Source organism: Lithobates pipiens, unplaced genomic scaffold, assembly GCF_037356315.1.
Source record: "Lithobates pipiens isolate NorthernLeopardFrog02 unplaced genomic scaffold, aLitPip1_a1.2 Scaffold_10, whole genome shotgun sequence".
In the NCBI taxonomy this organism is placed as follows: domain Eukaryota; kingdom Metazoa; phylum Chordata; class Amphibia; order Anura; family Ranidae; genus Lithobates; species Lithobates pipiens.
In genome coordinates, this window is record NW_027507686.1 from 51,432,479 (window position 1) to 51,451,967 (window position 19,489).

General features: G+C 43.4%; 1 protein-coding gene across 1 annotated transcript in view; it reads left to right on the plus strand.

The window, feature by feature from the left end:
• The window catches only part of SLC12A3 (solute carrier family 12 member 3), a 95,823-nt gene that overhangs the window by 26,033 nt on the left and 50,301 nt on the right, over window positions 1-19,489 (plus strand). The window contains exons 8-11 of the mRNA XM_077454731.1: window positions 3,408-3,519; window positions 6,687-6,817; window positions 13,347-13,431; window positions 17,243-17,397. Coding sequence (XP_077310857.1) covers window positions 3,408-3,519; window positions 6,687-6,817; window positions 13,347-13,431; window positions 17,243-17,397 — 483 coding nt within the window. The remainder of the gene's footprint in view (window positions 1-3,407; window positions 3,520-6,686; window positions 6,818-13,346; window positions 13,432-17,242; window positions 17,398-19,489) is intronic.

Sequence of the window (19,489 nt, forward strand, 5' to 3'; positions counted from 1 at the left end):
TGTGCAGACAGCAACAAAATCCTAAAAAGTGATTATAACCTTTTCCCCTGTATTACTATTACCGTCTTCTTTCCATTGGAGAGATCTTCTCTCTGGGTGGCACCGCTATCATCGGGGCAGGAAGTGAGTTAAATACACCACACTAGATATACGTTGGGGGATTTCTTTTAGGTTTAAAATTGTGGTTATGTCTCATGCTCTGTCTTGAAAAATGATTTTTCTTGCTCTCGTGGTGGTAGTGATCATCAGGCCAGGAAGTGTGAAGCTTATCCAAAACTAGGAGAAGTTTTTTCTAGAATTCTACTTAAAGACAAGGTTGTAGTATTATTCTGCCAATTCTCCATATATTGCTGTAGGGAATACAGAAGGGATGAAATGCCTGTGGGTGGGTGGGTGCAGTGTGTTGTGGTGGCAATAACACACACTCAGTCCAGGTGCAATTAATGGAACTTGTATTGAAGTAAATGGAAAACAGTTCACAACGAGCCTGGTGGAAGGAGGCCCAACCAGGAACACTCAAGGATGCCAACAGCGTGTAGCGGAGCAAGTTTCAGCCAAACTGACAGCATCTTTCTGGAGGGCGGAAAGCGGCCTGGCTGGTCCCAGCTCAACTGGGAAGGTGTCCAAGGAGAGTGGTGGTATCCTTAGCTTTCTCTCCTTGTCTGGAATCTTTCCCTACCCATAATACTGTCCCTGACAGATTTGTAACCTGTCCCTACACTATCCAGGTGCTGAATGCCTGCCAAACCCAGGAGCCAGGGTCTTAAATAGACTCTGCCAGGCCTAAGAGTGCCACCAGAGTCACATGGGCGGCCAGCATCCAACCGGGTCGCTTCCCCAGTGACTCTGTGTTGCTCTTGACTTCCTCTCTCTCTGCACTGCTGCTGCAGTTGAGTGCCACCTGCAGGGGAGAGAACAGACTGCACCTGCCTACATGTCTGTTTTGATGGAGTTGAGTTTTCTTTCTACCGGGTAACTCTTAATTTCTTGAAATGGAACACCTTATATGTCTGATATTATATGGCTTCAGACAAACCAATATATATTGTAAAATAATCCTAATTAGTGTCCACCCAAAACCTTTTTCTCAGTTTTGGAGTGGGTAAGAGTCCTTGTCTGTTTTTTTTTACTGCTATTTGGAGCTCTGTTAGCGAGAATTAACCTCACTTCATGATATGTTGAGAGGAACACTTCAACAGGGAAACAGTCTGAAAAATCACTTTTCTTTACTAAGGTTGGAGGAAGACTAGAACCTCTGTCAGATTTGTATTTTTGTTCTGTGTCCTTGTTGCCGATTTATACCTCAATTCCTGTCTGGTGGAATCATTTTCAGCAGATTAGGAAGTAAGGGCAAATTACACTATATGAAGCCTAGATGTCAATAACTAAAATCAACTAAAATGTTTTTGGCTTGACATACAGTGCCTTGATAAAGTATTCATACCCCTTGAAATTTTCCACATTTTGTCATGTTACAACCAAAAACGTAAATGTATTTTATTGGGGTTTATTTGATAGACCAACACAATAGGCAAATAATTGTGAAGTAGAAGAAAAATGATAAATGGTTTTCAATATTTTTTTTACAAATAAAGATCTGAAAAGTGTGTCATGCATTTGTATTCAGCCCCCTTTACTCTGATACCCCTAACTAAAATCTAGTGGAACCAATTGCCTTCAGAAGTCTAAATAGTAAATAGAGTCCTCCTGTGTATAATTTAATCACAATATAAATACAGCTGTTATGTGAAGCCCTCAGATGTTTGTTAGAGAACCTTATTGAACAAACAGCATCATGAAGGCCAAGGAACACACCAGACAGGTCAGGGATAAAGTTGTAAAGCTTAAAGCAGGGTTAGGTTATAAAAAAATATTCCACGCTTTGAATATCTCACGGAGCACTGTTCAATCCATCATCCGAAAATGTAAAAAGTATGGTACAACTGCAAACCTACCAAGACATGGCCGTCCACCCAAACTGACAGGCCGGGCAAGGAGAGCCATAAGCAGCCAAGAGGCCCATGATAACTCTGGAGGAGCTGCAGAGATCCACAGCTCAGGTGGGAGAATCTGTCCACAGGACAACTATTAGTCATGCTCTCCACAAATCTGGCCTCTATGGAAGAGTGGCAAGAAGAAAGCCATATGAAGTCCTGTTTGCAGTTTGCGAGAAGCCATGTGGGGGACACAGCAAACATGTGGAAGAAGGTGCTCTGGTCAGATGAGACCAAAATTGCACTTTTTGGCCTGAAAGCAAAACGCTATGGGGGTTATTTACTAAAGGCAAATCCACTTTGCACTACAAGTGCACTGAAAGTACACTTGGAAGTGCAGTCGCTGTAGATCTAAAGGGAAGATCTGAAATGAGGGGAAGCACTGCGGATTTTATCATCCAATCATGTGCAATCTAAAATGCTTTTTTATTTTCCTTGCATGTCCCCCTCCGATCTACATCGACTGCACTTCCAAGTGCACTTGTAGTGCAAAGTGGTTTTGCCTTTAGTAAATAACCCCCTATCTGTGGCAGAAAACTAACACTGCACATCACCCTGAACACACCATACCCACTGTGAAACATGATGGTGGCAGCATCATGTTGTGGGGATGCTTTTCTTCAGCAGGGGCAGGGAAGATGGTCAGAGTTGATGGGAAGATGGACGGAGCCAAATACGGGGAAATCTTAGAAGAAAACTTGTTCGAGTCTGCAAAAGACTTGAGACTAGGGCTGAAGGTCCGCCTTCCAGCAGCTACAATGGAATGGTTTAGATCAAAACATATTCATGTGCTAGAATGACCCAGTCAAAGTCCAGACCTAAATCCAATTGAGAATCTGTTGCAAAACTTGAAAATTGCTGTTTACAGATACTCTCCATCCAATCTGACAGGAGCTTGAGCTATTTTTCAAAGAAGAATGGGCAAAAATTTCACTTTCTGTGTAAAGCTGGTAGAGACATCCTCAAAAAAACTTGCAGCTTTAATTGCAAGGAAAGGGGGTTCTACTAAGTATTGACTCAGGGGGGCTGAATACAAATGCACGCCACACTTTTCAGATATTTATTTGTAAAAAATGTTGAAAATCTTTTATCATTTTCCTTCCACTTCACAATTATGTACCACTTTGTGTTAGTTTATCACATAAAAATCCCAATAAAATACATTTAAGTTTTTGGTTGTAACATGACAAAATGTGGAAAATTTCAAGGGTTATGAATATCTTTTCAAGGCACTGTATGCTAAAATGGCACTGAAATGGCAGCTACTAGTGTGACATACCTGTCTTCATCTCGTAATATTACCAGTTTTCCTTTAGTGTGCTTGTCACCCTGCAAAGAAATAAGGTGTAATAATACTATCACTTAACACACCCCCTTATTAGTATGATTTATTTCCATGTTCTTATTCTCCAGGCACAGGTACTTTTTTTCATTGTCATCATGATCTCATTTGTAAACTACATAGTAGGGACGTTCATTCCTGCCACAGAAGAAAAGAAGGCAAAGGGCTTTTTCAGCTATCGAGGTGAGAGATGGGACAGTCGCAGGATCATATTTTCATATCAGTATAGAATTGCAGTGCTGCTTTGTGCTAATTATTATATAGCAACGTGATAGTAATGTTATGTGGGATAATGTCAGCAAGGAAGTCCTGCCTTCAACCATGTTTAATAATATTATTCCCGACGTCCCCCCAAGATCCATACCAGACCTTTATCCTAGCATACAGCCCGGAAGGTCAGGAAGGGGGGAGGGGACGAGCGAGTGACCCCCTCCTGGACTATACCAAGCCACATGTCCTCAACATGTGGGGTGACCACTTAAATACCGGGCCTATTCTGGCACTTCTCTCCTACATGTAAGAATCCTCTTTTTTTTTTTGCTAGAAAATTACTCCGAACCGCCAAACATTATATATGTTTTTTAGCAGACACCCTAGGGCAGTGATGGCGAACCTTGGCACTCCAGATGTTTTGGAACTACATTTCCCATGATGCTCTGGTACCTTGCATTGTAGTGGAGCATCATGGGAAATGTAGTTCCAAAACATCTGGGGTGCCAAGGTTCGCCATCACTGCCCTAGGGAATAACATAGCGGTCATTGCAACTTTTTATCTTGCACGGTATTTGCGCAATCATTTTCCAAACGGTTTCATGAATTAAAAAATAACCAAACAGTAACATATGTTAGCCCAATTTTTTTGTATAATGTGAAAGATGATGTTACGTAGAGTAAATAGATACCTAACATGTCACGCTTTAAAATTGTGCACACCCATGGAATGGCGCCAAACTTCGGTACTTAAAATCTCCATAGGCGATGTTTTGAAAAAATTTACAGGTTACCAGTTTAGAGTTACAGAGCAGTTCTAGTGCTAGAATTGTTGTAATAGGAATGGTGTGTGACAGGTCTTCTTTATGGAGAGATGCGGGGTCAATAAGACCCCACATCTCTCCTCCAGGCTGGAAAGCATGAGATTGTGAAAAAAAAATTCACAGATCTGACTTCTGGTGCGACTTCTATTCAAATCAATGGGCTCCCATAGGAAACCATTGATTATGAATAGAGACAGAGAAACGCGGCTTAAAGCTAGCGCAGCTAAACGTGCATTGTTGACACCAATGCAAAACATGGATAAAATCGCGTTTTTTAATGCCGCTTTTTTCCTGGCATCGGTACTAGCTTTAAAGCACGTTTTTTAAAAAGGCATGCTTCATGAGGCCTAAATGGGCAATAAAAAAAAAACAACATACTGCTCTTTTAATGTAAAAGACCGTATGTAATACATGTTTAAAATCCTTTTTTTGTACATACATTTCTTAATTTTACTGTATATATATATATATATAAAAAAAACAAAAACGGATTAACCTAATTTACATTGAACCTTATGGGAAAATTTGCCTCAGTTCACAACCAATTCGGTTTGCGACCAGAGTCATTTCACAAATTAAGTTTGTGAACCGAGGTATCACTGTACTTTAAAAAAACACCATCAGCCAAAACATTCAAAGAGGATAATGCCCAAGAAGGGGATTAGAGATTGAGTTCCAAAAGCCTTTTTTTTATACTAGGTGTGCTTGGTAAACATGCTCAGTAGTTAGTATATGTTACTAAGGCCCCTTTCACACTGGGGCGGTGCGGGCGTCAGCGGTAAAGCGGCGCTATTTTTGGCGCTGCTTTACTGTAGTTTTTGCGGAGCTATTTGGCCGATAGTGGGGCAGAAAAAGAGTTAAAACCACCGGCAGTGGCGCTTTTGCAGCAGTATAGCAGCTGCCCCATTGATTTCAATGGGTAGGAGCGGTTTAGGAGCGGTGAATACACCGCTCTGTGACAGACCTAACCGGGACACAGGCTTTTTTTTTGAGAGGACTGAATGCGAGCCTCTTACCGACTGATTATGGGCCCTGGATTTTAAGGGGCACAGGGTGAATGAGAACCCCACTATAATCTGTGCTAGTCAGATTCAATGCTGTATATATAATGTGTGTTGCCTCATGCTGTTGGGTCACAAACTGTTAGATGCTAATGTCATGAACTCCAGCCACCTGTCTGTTGTGTAAATGAGTCTAGTCTGGCTTGTAGGAGTATTCACACATTGTTGTTTGTGCTAATTAACCCTGTGTTTATGTTTATAGTAATGTTTATTGAATTGTTAGTGAGCTAGGAGCCGAAAAGTCTTATCCCTCAGTCAACTAGTCTGAGTGTTGATTTAGATAATTAGCTCATGCTAATTAGGTTAGGTTTTAGTCTTCTATTGTATTATAAATACTTGGAATTTTGGTTCTAATAAAGGAGTCCATGTTGAGCAGCTAAGCGAGTGTCGTCTTGCTTTGTGCTTGTGAGCGGTTGGAATATCTGATCTCTATATTCAGACTTAGGAAGCGGTATACTGACGGAAGCACTCAATCAGAGTGTGGGATCGGTTCCGTCACACGCTCCTTCACCGCTCCAAAGATGCTGCTAGCAGAACTTTTTTTACCGTCCTGTTAGCGCACCGCTCCAGTGTGAAAGCCCTCCGGCTTTCACACTGGAGTGAAAGGAGCTGCTTTTTTCAGGCGCTATACAGGCGCTATACAGGCGATATTGTTAGCACTGTAGTGCCTGAAAAACGCTTCAGTGGGAAAGGGGCCTTAAGGTTGTTTCTGTAGAGAAAGCAAACAGCTACTCATCAGTCACAGAGATTTTCTAGCTGTGTGGAAAAGTGTTTGTCATTATTCAAATGTTAACCTTTTATATGATTATCATAAATTGTCTTTGAGCCCTGGTTCACACTGCTGTGGGATTGAAATTGTGCGAGTTCAGCTGAACTCGCACAATTTACTACCCTGATGTCAGTCCGACTTCGGGGGTGATTTCAGAGACATCTGTGTAGGTTCCTGCACAGATGTCTATTGAAATCGCACCCAAAGTCGCCAAATGTAGTACAGAAATTACCTTTGGGAGTCTGTGCGGCGTCGCACCAACTCAGATGGTGCCATTGCCAGCAATAGCCGCCAATTTGGCATGCGATTTGACATGTCAAATCACATGCCAAATTGCATCAATGTGAACCTAGGCTATTTATGTCAAATTCGGGCTACATATTGGTACCATCAATTTCTTCATCTAACTTTTTTTTATAGTTACCTTGATGGGTGGAGAAATACTTTATACAGTTGTATACATTTTCAGTGCTTTTTTGTCTATAGTTGATATATTTGCTGAAAACTTTGTGCCAAACTGGAGAGGACAAGACGGCTCCTTCTTTGGAATGTTCTCCATCTTCTTCCCATCCGCTACAGGAATCCTGGCTGGAGCGAACATCTCTGGAGATCTAAAGGTCGCTAATTATATCATGCTTTCAGTATATAAATAATATAATAGATCGACTTCTGTTGAGCGGCAATGGCTACACATGGATTGAAATTCAGCAGGTCCCTGCTGATCCAGACAAATTTCTATCTATCTATGGCCACTATAAAGCTGCCCATACATGGATAAAAATTCACCGGTTCATCAGGGATGGGTAGGCTGATCGTAACCAAGTGGATTGATTGATCAACTTTGGTATAACTGGCATGTCGGATTTTTCTACATATGGTTACTGTTAGCGGCTTTAGCTGCTAGCAGTAACCATTCTTTCCTGTCGCATCATGGCAGCATACACTCTGGGTTGTGACTCCGCCTCCACAACCTGATAGGACCACATACAGTGGTGTGAAAAAGTGTTTGCCCCCTTCCTCATTTCCTGTTCCTTTGCATGTTTGTCACACTTAAGTGTTTCGGAACATCAAACCAATTTAAACAATAGTCAAGGACAACACAAGTAAACACAAAATGCAATTTGTAAATGAAGGTGTTTATTATTAAAGGTGAAAAAAAATCCAAACCATCATGGCCCTGTGTGAAAAAGTGATTGCCCCCCTTGTTAAAACATACTATAACTGTGGTTGTCCACACCTGAGTTCAATTTCTCTAGCCACACCCAGGCCTGATTATTGCCACACCTGTTCACAATCAAGGCATCACTTAAATAGGAGCTGCTTGACACAGTAAGGTCCACCAGAAGATCCTTAAAAGCTACACATCATGCCGAGACCCAAAGAAATTCAGGAACAATTGAGAAAGAAAGTAATTGAGATCTATCAGTCTGGAAAGGGTTATAAAGCCATTTCCAAAGCTTTGGGAATCCAGCGAACCACAGTGAGAGCCATTATCCACAAATGGCGAAGACATGGAACAGTGGTGAACCTTCCCAGGAGTGGCCGGCCGCCCAAAATTACCCCAAGAGCGCAGCGACGACTCATCCAAGAGGTCACAAAAGACCCCACAACAACGTCCAAGGAACTGCAGGCCTCACTTGCCTCAGTTAAAGTCAGCGTTCATGCCTCCACCATCAGGAAAAGACTGGGCAAAAATGGCCTGCATGGCAGAGTTCCAAGGAGAAAACCACTGCTGAGCAAAAAGAACATCAAAGCTCGTCTCAATTTCTCCACAACACATCTTGATGATCCCCAAGACTTTTGGGACAACATTCTGTGGACCGATGAGACAAAAGTGGAACTCTTTGGAAGGTGTGTGTCCAAGTATATCTGGCGTAGAAGGAACACTGCATTTCATAAAAAGAACATTATACCAACAGTAAAATATGGTGGTGGCAGTGTGATGGTCTGGGGCTGTTTTGCTGCTTCAGGACCTGGAAGACTTGCCGTGATAAAAGGAACTATGAATTCTGCTGTCTACCAAGAGATCCTGAAGGAGAATGTCCGACCATCTGTTCGTGTACTCAAGCTGAAACGAACTTGGGTTCTGCAGCAGGACAATGATCCTAAACACACCAGCAAGTCCACCACCGAATGGCTGAAGAAAAACAAAATGAAGACTTTGGAGTGGCCTAGCCAAAGTCCTGACCTGAATCCTATTGAGATGTTGTGGTATGACCTTAAAAAGGCCGTTCATGCTCGAAAACCCTCTAATGTAACTGAATTAGGACAATTCTGCAAAGATGAGTGGGCCAAAATTCCTCCAGGACGCTGTAAAAGCCTCATTGCACGTTATCGCAAACGCTTGGTTGCAGTTGTTGCTGCTAAGGGTGGCCCAACCAGTTATTAGGTTTAGGGGGCAATCACTTTTTCACACAGGGCCATGATGGTTTGGATTTTTTTTCACCTTTAATAATAAACACCTTCATTTACAAATTGCATTTTGTGTTTACTTGTGTTGTCCTTGACTATTGTTTAAATTGGTTTGATGTTCCGAAACACTTAAGTGTGACAAACATGCAAAGGAACAGGAAATGAGGAAGGGGGCAAACACTTTTTCACACCACTGTAGCTATAAGTTGGCGAGACAGCCCCTGCCCCAGTATTCTCTGTATTCTTTTCTCATTTTTCCTCACCTGCCAGGACTGCACGGATCGGCACCCCCTTACCGCTTCGCCCCAGCCAGGTTCTAGCCTCTCCTGGGTGGAAGCCATCTCGAAGGTGACTGGCGGAAAGTCGGGGCTTATCCCCTCAGACAAAAGGCCGAAGCAGCAGCTGCCTCCTCCTTTTAGGTGTAATCTCCCAGACAGATACAGAGATGCAAAAGCCTACAGGCCTGCAAAAGAATACAGAAGGAGTTGGAAAAACCCTTAGACGTCCTTCATGAAATTTCAAAGACCCAAGACTCCCACGTCCAGTGACCAGAAGTCCTTTTGAAGGTGCGTCCGTCCAGCCACCAGTGGTGGAAGCCAGACTCTCCAAATTCAAGCTGGTCTGGGCGGAAACGATAAAAGATCCATGGACGGTGGCTACCGTCCGATTCGGGCACAGATGGTCATTCAGGGGACGCCCCCCAAGGGATCATTTTTGCCAAACCAATCTTCCACCATCTCGGGAAAAAAAGGATGTTGTTAATCAAGTACGTCCAGGGCCTTCTCCAAAAGTGGGAGATAGTGAAGGTACCTCTATCACAGAGAGGCGAGGGGTTCTATTCCCCGTTATTCCTGGTCAAGAAAAAAATCAGGGGATCTGCGTCCGGTCTCGGACCTAAAAAATCTCAACCGTTCCATCCTAGTAGAGTCATTCAAAATGGAAAGCCTGCAGTCGATCCTCCAAGCTATAAATCTGGGAGACTAGATGCTTTCCATAGACTTCCAGGATGCCTACCTGCATATCCCTATCCATGCCGCATTCCAGAAATTCCTTCGGTTCTCAGTAAATCAGTGTCACTTCCAGTTCCAAAGTCTCCCTTTCAGGATCTCTACTGCCCCCAGAACATTCACGAAGGTCCTATTACCAGTGATTGCGTCTTTGAGGGAGAAAGGACTAAAAGTCCACCACTACCTAGACGAAATCCTCCTCCTCCTCTCAAACAGCCAGGAGTCCCTTATACAGCACCGGAAAATCCTAGTCTCCATGCTGCAGGGATTGGGGTGGCTAATAAACTGGGAAAAGAGCAATACCCAGCCCACCCAGAGGATAGTCTTCCTGGGGGCCGAACTGGATACCTGGACAAACACAGTAGAACTGCCACCAGAGAATATTTCCCTCTTGATCCAGAGGGTGAGGAAATCGATCTTAGCCACATCTCTACTGGCCAGAGCATGCCTCAGTCTCCTAGGCTCTCTGTCAGTGACCATCCCGATGGTCCAATGGGCGCAGTGGAACTCGAGATCCCTCCAAATCTCTTTTCTGCGCCAGTGGAATGGCACGTCCATGTCCCAACCGATCTTCATCTCAGAGGAGGTCAAACAATCACTACGATGTTGAACTCGGCCCTGCAACCTGAAAAGATGCAAACATATAGTCACCCCTTTGCAAGAAACAGTAACATCAAACGCCAGCTTGGTGGGATGGGGGCACACTATTCACATCATGCGGCTCAAGGCCGCTGGCCATTCAGGGCTCAGGACTCTGTCTCAAATGTGCTGGAAATGAAGGCAGCCTTTCAAGCCCTCCTGACCTTCAGCACTAACTTGGGGGGGGAGAAAGTCCTCCTAAGAATGGACAACAGAGTGGCTGTCGCCTACATCAACAGGCAGGGGGGCACCATAAGCTCCTCCATGATGCAGGAAGTCTGCCCTGTGATGGAGTTGGCGCAGCTGAACCTGCTGGATTTGAGAGCAGCTTACGTCCCGGGCTTCGAGAATCCCCTGGCCGACTCACTCAGCAGAAGCTTTATTTCCAACAACGTGTGGTCTCTGAGTTCCCAAGCCTTCACCCTCATATATCAGACCTGGGGCCCACCGGACATAGACCTTGCTGCTACACCAGCAAACACAAAGTGGCAGAGGTTCTTGTCAAGAATTCCTTTTCCTTCAGCGGAGGGAACAGATTGCCTCCGACACCCCTGGAACTTTTGTCTTGGCTACATCTTCCCTCCGACTCCCCTCATAGCGAGTTTCCTTCTGAGGCTCAAGAGGTCGGTGGCACTGGTAGTGGCTGTGATCCCCTTTTGGCCGAGGAGGCCATGGTTCACTACCCTCCTACAGCTGAACATGGCAGATCCACTTCCTCTCCCGTTATCAGCAGACTTGCTCTCTCAAGGCCAGTTACTTCACCCGAACCTGGAGAAGCTACATCTAACGGCATGGAGGCTGAGAGGGCTAGATAGCTATATCAGGGCTGCTCCCAGAGGGTAGTGGATACATTGCTCCAGGCCAGGAGGCCTGCCACCAACAGCACCTACAGAAGGGTCTGGGAAAAGTTTGTTACCTTTGCTCAACAGCAAGGCTGGGACTCATCCTCTCCACCAGTATCACAAGTTCTGGAGTTTTTGCAGTCAGGCCTACAGAAAGGTCTTGGATCCAGCACCTTAAAAGTCCAAGTGTCAGCCCTATCTGCTCTGACTGGAGTCAAGTGGGCACATAATCCCCTTGCTGTACAGTTTCAGAAGGCCTGCCTTAAACTTTGGCCTCCTAGGAAACCTTCATTCCCAGTCTGGGATCTCTCAATTGTCTTGGAAGCTTTATCTAAGGAACCTTTCTTTCCACTCGAAAGCATCTCCCTCTGGGACCTGACACTAAAAGTCTCATTCTTAATCACCATAACATCAGCAAAAAGGGTCTCAGAGATGCAAGTCTTGCTGGCTAGGGAGCCATACCTGATCATTTATCCGGACAGAGTAGTCCTAAGGCCTTCAGATCGCTTCATCCCTAAGGTATTCTCCTCTTTTCACTTTAATCAAGAAATCAACCTTTCAGCCCTTGTCATGGACAAGGGCGACCCTCATCTGCTGGATGTCAAGGGCAACATCCTGAAATACCTTTCGGCAACCAAGCCTATTAGGAAAATGGAAAACTTCCTAATTATGCCGTACGGCTTCAAAAAAGGCCAGGTGGCGTCGGCCCATACCATCGCTTCATGGCTGGTGAAGACCATCAAAAAGGCCTACTCTTTGAGTACTCTACAAATACCTGAGGGCTCGAAGGCGCATTCCACCAGGGCAGTGGCAACCTCATGGGCAGCCTATTGTAGGGTCTTGGTGGAGACCATCGGTAGAGCAGCCACCTGGTCTTCCAGAAACACCTTCATATCTCATTTTAAGGTGGATTTCGCACGCCTATCAACAGTGGATTTTGGAAAGTCTGTTATCCAAGCCAACTCTTCCATTCCTTGTTAATAAACTTGTTTTTTTTGCATTCCCACCCAGTCTGCGAGTTATTTCCCAGAGTGTATGCTGCCATGATGCGACAGGAAACCGATAAATTGTACACTCACCTTTCCGTAATTTTCCTTTCGTGTTGCATCTTCATGGCAGCATACAACGACCCACCCTTCTGAGGTGATTCATATGTACAGAGAATACCTGGGCGGGGGCTGTCTCGCCAACTTATAGCTATGTGGTCCTATGATTGTGGAGGTTGTGGAGGCAGAGTCACAACCCAGAGTGTATGCTGCCATGACGGTGTGATGTGACTATGCAATTTTCCAGTATTCTGCCGGCTGGGAATGCTCTCTGTGCCCCCTACTGACAGAATAGCACAGCGGGAGGCAATCCCACCTTGAGGCTCGGTTCACACCTAATGCCAATGTGACTCCCAGCAGGGGTCCTGAATTCGGACATAAAACAGACCAAAAGATGCACAGGGCTCCTGTGCAAATTCGCACCGGAGCTGCTTCGGAACTGCATCGGAGATATGTGAACCGCCTGCTCAGCGGGGATCAACAGAGCGATCTCTGCTGAGCAAGTGGAGTCCGTCAAAATGGACCTGTGTGTGAAAGGGGCCTTAAGTCTCGTGCACACAATGTGATTGTTGGCAAGGGATTTTCTGTTGACAGACTGTTGTCCTAAAATCTTAACGTTAATACGCTCCTTTTGACAATTGTTGTCCAACTTTCGGCCAACAAATGTTGGATGGCAGGCTAGTAAATTTTCAGCGGACATTGGTCTGTTGTCTGATTTTCGTATGGTCGGTACACGAGTCCGTCACACAAAAGTCGACAGTACAAACGCACATGCTTTGAATCAATGCTCACCAAACACGAAATTATCAGAAGGGCCCCAAAGGGTGGCACACAAGATCTGAAATTCCTCGTAGTACGTTACTACGTTCGTGTTTGTTGCATGACAATTGTGTACCATTAGTATGCAAGACAAGATCCTGGCACACGCCCTTTTGACAAAAATCAGATCGGTTGGCCAACAATCGCATTGTGTGTACCAGGCTTAAGTGTCTGCAGTAGTTTGCATGTAGCAGGGAAATCATGTGCAAACACCTGGCATCTTAGCACGTTTCACTTGACCATTAATATCACACTTGTATGTTACCAAGTTGAATGGTGCGAGCCAGTTATGCGTAGCCAAGGAAGCACTTGTTGGCACTCTATTGATCATGGTGGACACACTAAAACTATCTTCAGATGTTTCTTTATTTGTTCACACAGGATCCAACTGTGGCTATCCCTAGAGGTACCCTGATGGCCATTTTCTGGACTACAGTGTCTTACCTGGTCATTTCTGCAACTATAGGTATGATTTTTTCAATGTAAATAATTATTACTTAGTGAAGTAAAGATGGAGTTTGATGCAGTAACACTACATAAAGTTTGTATATTTTGGGCTACTGTTTGAGCATGCATCTACCTCCATGTTTGCGTAGAGGTTGTATTTTGCAAACAAAATGACATCAGGGTAATGTTTATTTGCATGTCCATTTGGATTAAGTTTAAAGCTGTAACTAATCTCCATGGTTTTATAAATCACTCTGGGTTTTCTAAAGAGAGCAGCAGCTTTTACTGCTTCTTCTACAACAGAAACTCTCTACAGAGTCACACAAGGCAGGGAAGAGGGAACAGGCCGGATCACTGATCACTCACTTGTGTTGTGTCATTTAAACTTCAGCTCCTCAACCCTGTAAACAACCACATTTTTTCAAGAGTTAAAGTGGACGTAAACCCGATTCATGAAATTTGACCTATAGACATATATCTGTAGTGTTTACTTATCTCTCTAATCCCGTATCTTTCTGCTGCACTGTTTCTCTGTTATCAGCATGGTAACTTCTCTACACGCTCTCGACAAGGGAGATAAATGGATTAATAAATAGATTAGCAGAGTGCTGATCTATTCACAGCACAGCTCTGCAAGTATCTTTGTTCCTCTGCCTATATGGAGGGGAGTGCGTGCCTTTCTCCCAGTCAGCTGTCATACACTGTAAGCCAAGACTCCCCTCCCACTGCTGAAAGAGGAAGTAAAAATTCTAACACAATGTTCACTTTCTCAAGAATATAGAAAGCTAAAGACATCAGATATACATGTAAAACTTATGTAGGGAGATTTGTTTTATCTCTGTGTATCATCTGAGGCTGTTCTCTTCACTGGGTATATGAGAGGGTTTACATCCACTTTAAAGAGGAAGATTTGGCTGCTCAATGACCAGAGCACTTGTTATAATTTGGCACTGCACTGTTTTCACGGGTAATTGCACGGTCATTCAAAGCTGTACCCAAACTAAATTTGCATAATTTTTTCCAACAAATAGAGCTTTCTTTTGATGGTATTTGATTGCCTCTGTGATTTTTATTTTTTGTGATATAAATGGAAAAATACCAAAAATTTTGAAAAATCTATTTTTGCTATAAAAAAAAAATCCAATGAACTCAATTTTCATCATACATTTAGGCAAAAATGTATTCTGCCACATTTCTTTGGTTAAAAAATGTCAATAAGTGTATATTTATTGCTTTGTGCAAAAGTTATAGCGTCTACAAACTAGGGTACATTTTCTGGAATCTACACAGCTTTTAGTTACTTTTAGTTTAGTGATTGCCTAACTCATTTCTTGAGGTGCTAAAATGGCAGGGCAGTACACCCCCCCCCCCCAATGACCCCATTTTGCAAAGTAGACACCCCAAGGAAATTGCTGAGAGGCATGTTGAGCCCATTGAATATTTCATTTTATTGTCACAAGTGACTGAAAAATGAAAAAAAAACTAAAATTTACACAAAGTTGTCACTAAATGATATATTGTTCACACATGCCATAGTTATATGTGGAAATACACCCCAAAATACATTCTGCTGCTTCTCCTGAGTATGGGGATATCACATGTGTGAGACTTTTTTGGAGTGGACGGGGTGAAAGGGTTAACTAGGGGGTGATCAAGGGGTTAAACCTTTATTATCTACTACTAAGTACCCTAACACTGATTATTGTCACAAATGACACCTGTACAGTGATCAAAGAAAAAAATGAACCCTGCACTGGGTGACACTGTCTTCTCTCTGGAATGAAAAGAGTTCCACGAGGGGAGATGACATCACTTCCCCTACCTGTGTTTACACTTACACAGGCAGGGGAAGGATTTCATTCGCCAGAACCGATTACCAGGTCCAGGCCAGAAATCATTGGCCTGGAGACTGATCGGTTCTGAATCGAATCCGATCATCGTGGCCGCCTAGGGGGGACGCGATGCAGCTACAGCTACGGCACTTCGCCCAGCCGAGCCAACCTGCTGCAGTATAACTGCGGCGGCTGGTCCAGAAACTGGTTAAGGTCAGCCTGGTAAACATGGCAAACAAAAAGGGCCACATCGATCTGTTGGCTGGAAAAAATAAATATAAAATTAATTATTCTAAGTGTTTTTTTTTTGGCCTGAATATAACAAAGAAAGAAAACATTTCAAAAACACTATGGGGGGGATTTACTAAAGCTGGAGCACTTTGACTCTGCTGAAGCTGTGTATGGTAGCCAATCAGCTTGTAACTTCAGCTTGCTCAATTAAGCTTTGACAATAAAACCTGGAAGCTGATTGGTTTCTATGCAGAGCTGCACCAGATTTTGCACTGTCCAATTTCTGTAAAGCTCCCCCTATGGGATGGATTTACTAAAGGAAAAAAGATTGTGCACTTTGAAAGCTTCTCCATTTTCCCCAGAGCTTGATAAATTTGGTGAAGCTTCACTTTGTAAAGAATACCAAATCAGATGCAAAGAAAACATAAAAAAATAGAATTTTTCTTGTACACGATTGGATGATTTAAATCAGCAGAGCTTTAACACATTCACTAAGCTCTGGGGGAAAATGAATGAAACACGTTGCACTGTCTATTTACCTTTAGTAGATACACCCCTATATATGTCCCAATGCCCAAGCTCGGTTTCCACTTTTTAGCATTAACCTCGCTGGCGGTAATCCCGAGTCTGGCTCGGGTTAGGATTTTACTATCATAAGCGGTAACCCCCGAGCCAGACTCGGGATCGCATCACTGGATACAGGGAGAGTTACTTACCTTGTCCCCTGGATCGAGCGATGTCCTCCGCGCTGTGTGATCGAGCTGTTCTCCATTCGATTCACACAGTGCCCGAATGCCGCCGATCTCCGTTCCCTGCGACGTTACGGCGCACAGGAGCAGGGAGCGGCACCAAATTCAAAAAAGTTAAAATACACAAAACACACACAGTAATGATGGGACACTATCCACCCCCCCCCCCCACTGATACCAATGATGGGACACTAATCCCCCCCCACTGACACCAATGATGGGACACTATTCCTCCCACTGGTACAGATTACAGTACTGTATAAAAAATTACACACACCCTTTGTCCCTAGTGGTCAGTCCAGTGCCCTGCATGCACTTTTATATTATAAATACTGTTTTTTCTGCCTGGAATTTGGAGATTGTCCATAGCAACCAAAAAGTGTCCCTTTATGTCAAAAGTGATTTTAGACCAACTAGAAAACAGCGATAATAAATTAGAATCACTTGCAGAATTGAGCGATAGCGATTTGTGGGGAAATTCGTCATCAAACACTAAATCTAATGACAGCGACAATTCTGCAAATGAGCAAATTTCAGTGTTTTTGGATTTGATTACATTATTGAATAATTTTTATTATTATTTATTATATTATAAACTTTATCATACCTGGGATGTCTGCTAGACTCTGGTTTGAACAGATTTAAGAGAGTTATTCCTAAGAATTACAGGACTACAATATAAAACGCCAAATTTACATGCAAAATAACTGTACCGCTTTCAGCACCTAAAACCAGAATGAATCATACCGCCAGGGAGGTTAAGAAAAGTATATTGGTGAGGATGGGCTATTTTGACTATTGTCCTCACACAGAGATCCCCCACTCATAAACTATGTCCATATCAATCTGCTTAGAATAAAAAAGATGGTATCAAACTTATTTTAATAGAAAATCAAAGACAACAGATGTATGTTTTTTTTTTATGTTGTCGTAGGGAAATCGATGACTGTACATATCAGCCCAAATATAGCCCAATGCCCAATAGTAATAACATCATAAGAACCCTTTTTTTCTGCAGGCTCCTGTGTAATTCGGGATGCATCTGGAAGTGTAAATGACTCATTTATAGGTGAAGCCACAAACTGCATTGGACTGGGATGTGGCTATGGGATGAACTTCACTGAATGTACTTTAAATCAGAACTGCAAATATGGACTTATAAATTACTACCAGGTAAGCACTAATTGTTACCCCCAAGGTTCTTTACAGCTCACATAACACATTGCCAGGGTAGACTTCAAAAACATAAAGTATTTGTGCTGCCTGTATTTTTGTTAACCGCTTCAATACAGGGCATTTTTACCCCCTTCCTACCCAGACCAATTTTTAGTTTTCAGCGCTGTCGCACTTTCAATGACAATTGTGCAGTCATGCAACACTGTTCCCCAATGAATTATATGGTTTATTTCCCCACAAATAGAGCTTTCTTTTGATGGTATTTGGTCACCTCTGCGGTTTTTATTTTTTGCGCTATAAACAAAAGAAGAGCGAAAATTTTGAAAAAAAAAACACAATATTTTTTACTTTTTGCTATAATAAATATCCCAATTTAAAAAAAAAAATGTTTTTCTTCCTTTTAGGCCGATGGGTATTCTTCTACATATATTTAGTAAAATGTATTTATTGATGGGTTTGCGCAAAAGTTATTGCGTCTACAAAATACAGGATAAATTTATGGCATTTTTATTTATTTATTACTAGTAATGGCTGCAATCTGCGATTTTTCTTTTTTTCGTGACTGTGACATTGTGACGGACATATCGGACACTTTTGACACATTTTTGGGACCATTCACATTTATACAGTGATCAGTGCTATACAAATGCATTGATTACTATGTAAATGTGACTGGCAGGGAAGAGGTTAACACTAGGGGGTGATCGAGGGGTTAATTATGTTTCCTAGGGAGTGATTCTAAAGCCTCATACACACGGTCGGACTTGTACAAACTTTTCCGTGGACTTTTGTACAAAGGGCGTGGTCCACAAGTTTGTATTGCATACACACGGTCTGACTTTTTGACAACAAACACGAACGTGGTGACATCACAACGTACGGACGCCACATCAAAAGAGGACGTTCAATGACTCCAGCGCCACCTTTGGTCAACTTCTGTATTGTAGTCTGATCGTTTGCATAGGTTCTGAGCATGCGTGTTTGTACCTTGTACAAAAGTCCGATGCTTTTGCGTACACACGGTCGGACTTTGCTCCATCGGACTTTTGTTGCCAAAAAGTTTGTCCATTCGCACAGCCAACAAAAGTCCGATGAAAACAGAAAAAGTTTGTCCGATGGAGCGTACACACAGTCGGATGTTGCTCCAAAACAGCTAATTTGCATGTTTGTTGTCAAAAAGTCCGACCGTGTGTACGGGCCTTATCTGTAGGGGGGACTCACAAGGGGACTGATCGGTGTTCCTCTGTACTGGGAACACACCATCTGTCACCTCTCGCCTGACAAGACGTGGTTCTGTGTGTTTACACACACAGATCCACGGTCCTCCTGTGTTCGCAGGCAATCGTGGGTGCCCGGCGGCCGCCAAGCACGCGCATCGGGTCCCAAGCAACGCTGCGCACGCCCGCCCCGTAGACGGCCAGGATGCCCAGGACGTCAATTGGCGCCGGCCCCGGATGGGAGATCCCTAATGAAGTAGTTAAAGTAGATCCAATGAAAAAACCTTACCGTTTAAAATTAACAGCTTCTGGACACTACCATGAATACATTACACATCCATGCAGTGAGTAATGTGATAATAAATAGTCCAAGACGTGATACCCTATAAAATATTTTGTGTGCTTACTTCTTCCATGACATCATTCTTAGGCCCCATTCACACCTGAGCGTTTTGTAGATTGAACCTACAGAACGCTGGAGGAAAAAAAAATCAATTATTCTCTATGGAGATGGTTCACATCTCCACTCCAAAACCCCCGAAGCCAGAAGCTCCAAAAGACCTGAAGCTCAAACAAGTTCTGGAACTTTTTTTAAGGCAGATTTGGGCCTTTTTTTTGCTTTTTTACATTGGTGACCTTTTTGACCTGTACAAAATCACGGCAAAATCGCACGACTTTCTGCCTGAAAATGCTACGCACAGGTGTGAATGGGGCTAACTGACAGCACAGCCAGGGCCGTCTTTAATATTGATTGGACCCTGGGCAAAACTTTTCTTGGGGCCCCCTCCATGCAGTTTCGCTCTCCACCTGTTCTGAGACATACAATAAATACCCTGTTTCCCCCCAAAATAAGACCTAGCGTGACTGTTGGT